At 34.8% G+C, this 7,110-nt stretch overlaps 2 protein-coding genes across 2 annotated transcripts in view; one reads left to right on the top strand and one right to left on the bottom strand.

Moving 5' to 3' along the window:
- The window catches only part of LOC108909272 (centrosomal protein of 162 kDa), a 50,915-nt gene extending 49,146 nt beyond the window's left edge, over positions 1–1,769 (bottom strand). Inside the window, exon 1 of the mRNA XM_018713565.2 lies at positions 722–1,769. Coding sequence (XP_018569081.1) covers positions 722–1,630 — 909 coding nt within the window. The 5' untranslated portion in view covers positions 1,631–1,769. The remainder of the gene's footprint in view (positions 1–721) is intronic.
- A 552-nt stretch (positions 1,770–2,321) lies between these two features.
- Positions 2,322–6,128, top strand: LOC108909260 (THO complex subunit 1). Its single transcript, XM_018713532.1, has 7 exons — positions 2,322–2,430; positions 2,491–3,162; positions 3,247–3,455; positions 3,518–3,690; positions 3,753–3,873; positions 5,287–5,798; positions 5,870–6,128. Exons 1-7 carry the CDS (start codon positions 2,392–2,394, stop codon positions 6,067–6,069), a joined length of 1,926 nt encoding a protein of 641 aa, XP_018569048.1. The 5' UTR covers positions 2,322–2,391; the 3' UTR covers positions 6,070–6,128.
- The last annotated feature ends 982 nt before the right edge of the window (positions 6,129–7,110 follow it).

Raw genomic sequence — 7,110 nt, 5'->3', positions numbered from 1 at the left:
TGCGTTACAGTACACCTCCTTCAACTATTCCTTAGATCATTTCGTTTTGTCCGGGTCCGAGAACAGTTATAGCAAAAATAGGGGGCTAACTTTGTAAGTCGCGCCATTTCCACCCCCGGACCGGACAAGTCATTTTGATGGTGGAAATGCGTTACAGTACACCTCTTTCAACTATTCCTTAGGTCATTTCGTCTTGTCCGGGTCCCAGGACAGTTATAGCAAGAATAGGGGGCTAACTTTATAAGTCGCGCCATTTCCACCCCCGGACCGGACAAGTAAATTTGTGGGTGAAATTTGGTTGTAGTACAATCATAGATGATCATAGAATTGTTAGATATTTATTTTTATTAATTTAGTTTTGGGGGCTAACTTTGGGGGCTAACTACACTCAAGTAACTAAACTATCTAAAATCATCAGACAGAACATCTTTATTCCTATTATTATAGGGCACATAATAAAATAATTTTGTGCATGAGAAAGCTTTACTAAATCCTAAATCCAACAGAAAACGTTAATTTTGTGCAATTGCTTGCAACTGTATTTTATTAAGAACTACACATAGTGTGTGTATCGTACACAATTTGCTATCGGAATTCAGAAACAGTTTGTATTACTCTATCTATTTTACAATTGTGGGCTAAAAAATAAAATGTATTTGTTGCATACTTAAACAAATTGTAGAAAAAACTATATAGATAAGTATATTAATAAATTACTCACCTTAACTTCATGAATGTCGCTTTTCAAAGATTTGTTGTCATCTTCTAAGGTTCTTATTAAATCATTCTTTAAATTAATTACTTCATTAAGTCTCTGAAGTCTTTCACTATCTATATCACTAACCAAAACCTGTTTAGACTTCTCTGTCGTTACTACATCGAGAAAATTTTCACTTTTTTCAAATGTATTATTTACACTACCCTGCTGAGAAATTGGAACATTCTTTACTGAAAGGTTTGATTTAGAAATGCTTAGAGACCTCTCATCTTCAACAGTTTCTTTAACACTTTTAACTTCGTCTTCGGAAGACACTACTTTACTCTCTTTAGAGGGTAATGTGTTTTTATTAGCTTCATCAAAATCAGTAAATTTCTGATTATCAGTTTTTTCGATAGGGGACGGATTAGATTCCACTTTACTTTCTTCAGAAAAATCTGTAGTATACTCATCATCATCACTTTCACTGTTATATTCAGGATCTGGGTCAATTGGAAGAGGGCTCACACTTTTTGGTGTAGGGGTAGAATCTTTTGACATATTAGAGAGTAAATCACTTATATTCTGAGAAGTTTTGCTTCTCTGGCTAAGCTGTTCAAAGCTCTTTGAGCTTTCCATATAGATTCTTTCTGCCTCCTTCATAATATCATCAATACTTCTATCCCCTACACTTTTCTCATAAGGACCCAAAGGGCTCTGTGCAGCAACCCTGTTAATCTCTTCGATTATACTTCCTACATCCACTTCGGAATCACAATTACTGTTCTTGTCTTTATCCAACAAATTGGCTATCGAACTAGAAGAATGTAGGTCTAGCTTGGGAACTACAAGGTTATTTTCGCTGTCTTGAATTTCTGTAGTCAAAGGGGCAGATTTCAACCACCAAAAACTTGAAGCAGTTTTTGTTTCCATGTCAGTATTGATTACTCACACCTTAGGTGTTGAAAAGCATACGTCAACAATGCGGTTATTAAATTTATTGAATAAACATGCAAGCCTTTTGTCACTCCTATACCTTTTTTATATTAAATTACAAAGGGTAGCCCAACCGCAATAGTTCGATTTGTTTTGTTTACAATTTTGACATTTGCCGGCTTGCGGATCCGTCATTGAGCATTGAGTAAAAAGAGGAATTTTTTGTTTTTGTGTGTTGGTGATTTGATTTGAAACCAAGCCGGTTAACTCTAATATCGAAAATATGTTTGAAATATTCACTCATACTACTTCACTTTCACTTATTAATATAGATTTTAATTGTTCTAAAGTTGTGTTAAATAACTTTAAAAAAATTTTTTAATTAACTCGCGCCATTATTCCATGGCTAGAAATTGGCCTCAATGATTTGGGATCGAGCGGGATTATCCCTCTTTATCCTGCCTCATCTCGTGTAGGCCTGGACAGCCTTCGTAGGTGGGCCCCATCCGTCGTCTACCCCGACCGCAAATGCGGCCGGTGTATTTTAATTAACTATTAAGCCAAACTATTTTCTACATTAAACTCTTTTCACCAATTTAATTTATTTGGAAGAAGAAGAAGTGAATAACATAGTTCAGATTGTTCGGAAGAGGTAGAAGAAAATATATAAATTAACCTTAATCTTTAGCGTCGTTTGTTTAATAACAGGATTAGAACGTAAGAATACTAATATAAAATAATAATTTGATGTTTGTAAAATGGAGTGGAATTTTGAAACACTTCGAATCGAGTATAAGGTAAGACTTAATTTGTAAATGTCTTTATTGAATAATTATCAAATGTGACATGAATTTCAGGACGTTCTACAAAAGTCTTTTAAAGCAAAGAACTTAGATATATTAGAACAAAAAGTAAAGTCTTTAAATAAAACTGAAATAGATCTCAAGTCTCCTTTAGATCAGACTTTTAGAGATATTTTACTGAAACTTCTTGAAGAACAAGTAGATGTTGAAGAACTGAAACAATTTGTTGAATTCTCTATACATTCATGTCGTAAAGGACTCAGCAGCCCTACTATGCCAGTTATTCTTCTTGGTGATATCTTTGAAACCTTAACTTTAGACACTTGTGAGGATATGTTCAATTTTGTTGAACAAAATGTACATGTTTGGAAAGAGGACTTATTTTTCACCGGTTGTAAAAATAATTTACTAAGACTTTGTAATGATTTATTGAGACGATTATCACGCACCACTGCAACAGTTTTTTGTGGAAAAATACTCTTATTCTTAGCCAAGTTCTTCCCATTTTCGGAAAGATCTGGACTAAATATTGTAAGAGAATTTAATTTAGAAAATGTAACGGAATATGGAACCGACCCATCTGACGATGCAATTACAGAAATACAAACAGGAAGTGAAAAACATGTTATTGATTTCACGTTTTATTGCAAATTTTGGCAGTTGCAAGATTTTTTTAGAAATCCTAACCAGTGCTATACAAAAGTACAGTGGAAACTATTTTGTTCGGTAAGTAATTAAATTTTATGATTAAGGTGATAATTTAGGTACTATATGTACTAGTATCTTTCAAACAAGTTTATTATTTTTTAGCATTCTTCTACTATATTAAATACATTTCAAGGGATAAAACTTGATTATGTTACTTCTGACAATAATACAACTGTTGGATATTTTGCAAAATATTTGACGAGTCAGAAATTATTAGACTTACAGTTGCACGATGTTAACTTCCGAAGATCAGTCTTACTTCAGTTTTTAATAGTGTTTCAGTATTTAATATCTACGGTTAAGTTTAAATCGTAAGTATCAAAAGAAAATATGAATTACATCTTATTATAATGACCTAAAATACTCTTTTTAGTGAAAGTTATGAATTAAAATCTGATCAGAAAGATTGGATACAAAATCAAACAGAAAAAGTGTACAATTTATTAAAAGAAACCCCACCGGACGGAGAAAAATTTGCAAAAATAGTGAAGAATATTTTGGCCAGAGAGGAGTTGTGGAACTCATGGAAAAATGATGGTTGTCCAGGTAAAATAAACATGAAATAATACATATCAGTAAATTAGTTATTATCGGTTTTAATTCTGTAGAAATAAAGAAGGTGCAATCCACTTCAATAGAATCAGAAAAAAAAACAAGCGAGACCAAAAAGCCATTATTGGGGGATATTATAAAAGAAGCTAATAGTCAAGGCAGATATTATATGGGCAGGTAAATCTTTTAAACTTAAATTTTTATAATTGTTATCAGTAATTCTTAATTTAATTTTTCCGTTGTTCCGTTAGTAGGTATGTCTGTCTTATTCAAATATTAAAAACATGCAAGATATAATTTTGAATGGGGGTCTTATTTATGACATTTAAAAACACAAATTTCATGGTGAAAACCTTTGAACCTTTTAAATAATTTTCTTCGCTAAACACAAACCAATAACTTTATAATTTATAAAGTTACACTATATAAGACACCAGTAAGTACCACTTTAAGTTTTACTATAAAGGTTAACTTAAAACAGCACTGCATTATATAAATTCTATTTCGATTCTAGTAAAAACTAATAGTTCATCAGAAAGTTACAAAATTACCTAACGTATTAAAAAATCTTTTCATAAACTACTAAACTAAAAACTCAAACAAAGGATGACATATTCATTGTCATTTTGCCAAATTAACATTGCTCATTTATTTTTTACCCATCTAGCAACCTGCTATCATATCAGGTGTAATGATATTTAGTCCAATCGGTATCTGTTTTAAAAGTAGGTTGTATGAATGTTTCATATAGTAACGCTAATTTTTGTTGGAAGTAGTTCTAAATATTATGTAAAATGAAAATTTTGATATACACCCGCTGAAAAAGTTGTGCATAATTGTTAACGCAAGAAAATGTAAAAAAGAAATGTAAAAAGGTAAATTTTTCTCCCTTCTTTCATGTATAGTTCGGAGAATATTGACATTGACATTAGAGAAAATAGTCAAAGGAAAAATAGGTTTGTTTTGAGATTCTCTTCAAAATAAAAGTGGTCCGAAATTTTTATGTGCATTATTGTTGCTGCAATACAGTATACAGGGTGTCCCGAAATTAATGCAACAAAATTTGGTCATAGATTTTTAAGACAAATTTAGCGGACTCGTATTTTTTCTTTTTGCCAAGTGGCTTCCTCTTTCGGAGTTACAGCCCCTGAAATCTGCCCCAAAGAATAGTCTTTTTATATCTCAGAAACCTCTTGTACAAGAATCACTAAATTCGGTACAGAGGGGTTTTATGACATGTGGAATCTGAGAGTGCTACGCCATTTGGCGAGAAACCACCTTAATACACTTTTTCGAGGGCCCCCTTGTCTTCGGAACCAAAAAAAATTTGGTGGCAAATTTGATTATCAAAAATTATTAGTTGCTAGAAAGCCATAGAATTTAGAGTGACACCGTGTATAAGTTGTTTCATTAAAAAAATATCAATTTCTAAACCACAACACTTTCATACATCACACATTTCAAAATAATTTTATAATACAGTACTTTTTATTTACTCTGACTTTTATATGAATAATTTATTTATATCTTGAATAATAAGAGCTATTGTATTTTGCCAAATTTATTATTTAAATTTTTTTCTTCTTCAAGTGGAGAATTAACGAAACTGTGGAACCTCTGCCCTAATAATTTGGAAGCGTGTAAAGGCAAAGAAAGGGACTTTTTGCCATCTCTAGAGGACTACTTCAGTGAGGCAATAGAGCAGTTGGAAAAACCTGTTAAAGACGAAGAAATTCTCTTGAAAGATGGAAATTTCGGTTGGAGAGCCTTGAGGTTACTCGCAAGGCGCAGCCCACATTTCTTCACATACAGTACCACGATTATGAATCCCTTGTCGTCATATTTGGAGATGATGGTCCGGAAAATAGCCCATGAAAGACCTGGAAAAAGCCAAGAGAATAGCCAGGAGGGTCAGAATGATGCGGAAATAGATAATTTTCTTACAGAGGAGGAGCAGGGTACCGAAGAACTTAAACAGAATGACCAAGAAGAATTTGTCGATGACAGTAATCCTAGGCAAGATCATAAGATTACGGTACAACAGCTACTGTATTTTAGCCAAAAGATATCTCCTGACTGGGAAAAACTTGCTGTCAAGCTCGGTAAGCTATTTAAAAATTATATCAATATTTATTGAGAAAACCAATTGTTTAGCTTAATATTTTGTTTTTAGGATACAAGCCAGACGAAATAGAATTTTTCAAAAATGAGAATCCTACAGAATTTGAACAGGCTAGGAATTTGTTGCAAATATGGTTTGAGGATGACGAAGATGCCACTTTAGACAACCTTTTGTATATATTGGAAGGACTGGAAATGCACGAAGCCGCTGAAGCTGTGAGAAATGAGTTAAATAGTACAATGGATACTTAACGGAAACAATATTATTTAACAATTTGTATTCTAGGAAAATAAAGTCTTCTTTTATTCTACTTTATTTTATTTTAATAAAGCTTTGATATAGAATTAGAATGAGTTTATCTGGGTTTTGCGTTTATGAAAAAAATATAGAGATAAGCAATAGACATTTACAAATTTATTGATTGTAGAAGGAACCCATCCTAATAATGGGATCGGTGGGATCGTGTTAACCAGACTCCTTCACAAATCGAGTATCGGATTGAAAAAAACAGGTACTCAGAAAAGTCGTACCGTACCGTGTTTGTCTATTCTAACTTCGAACAATGTAAGCCCTGTTCGTTAGATGCTATTGATGCTACTCCTAGTAGACCTAGTGGCTCCAAGACACTAATCTATGCTCCAAGAGATTTTGGATCATGAAGAGTATGGAGCAATGACTTCACCATGCAAATCTTTTTAGATCACAAACTAGAGCGCGACACGCGCGCGCGCCATTATTCCATGGCTAGAAATTGGCCTCAATGATTTGAGATCGAGGGGGATTATCCCTCTTTATCCTGCCTTATCTCGTGTAGGCCTGGACAGCCTTCGTAGGTGGGCCCCATCCGTCGTCTACCCCGACCTCAAATGCGGCCGGTGTAGGAGCTTTGTAGGACCTCCTTTTGTCCTGGCTGGGCCCCGCCGGCTAGGGCCCTTTCTTCTGGCACTATTCTTGCAGTCGCGCCATTATTCCATGGCTAGAAATTGGCTTGTCATGTTTATGTGTGGTATGGTTGGGTAGGGTAGTGCGGCTATGCAGCCTGGGATGCGCTTTGCTAAGGTGGCCCTTAGGCCCATCCGTCGTCTACCCCGACCGCAAATGCGGCCGGTGTAGGCGCTTTGTGGGACCTCCTTTTGTCCTGGCTGGGCCCCGCCGGCTAGGGCCCTTTCTTCTGGCGCTCTTCTTGCTTCGCCGGCTCGTCTGTGTAAACCCCGGGGGTAGTGTCATGTTTATGTGTGGTATGGTTGGGTAGGGTAGTGCGGCTATGCAGCCTGGGATGCGCTTTGCTAAGG

This window comes from Anoplophora glabripennis, unplaced genomic scaffold, assembly GCF_000390285.2.
Source record: "Anoplophora glabripennis isolate ALB-LARVAE unplaced genomic scaffold, Agla_2.0 scaffold306, whole genome shotgun sequence".
Classification (NCBI taxonomy): Eukaryota; Metazoa; Arthropoda; class Insecta; order Coleoptera; family Cerambycidae; genus Anoplophora; species Anoplophora glabripennis.
The sequence above is the reverse complement of the archived record's forward strand: the minus strand, read 5'-3'. Positions and strand labels throughout refer to the sequence as shown.

Bases quoted from the DNA above. Each gene is read 5' to 3' on its own strand.
- LOC108909260 (XM_018713532.1), top strand. From the start codon at position 2,392: ATGGAGTGGAATTTTGAAACACTTCGAATCGAGTATAAG. The intron at 3,874-5,286 runs GTAAATCTTTTA...TTCTTCTTCAAG, and splicing joins GGCAGATATTATATGGGCAG to TGGAGAATTAACGAAACTGT. The intron at 5,799-5,869 runs GTAAGCTATTTA...TTTTGTTTTTAG, and splicing joins AAAACTTGCTGTCAAGCTCG to GATACAAGCCAGACGAAATA.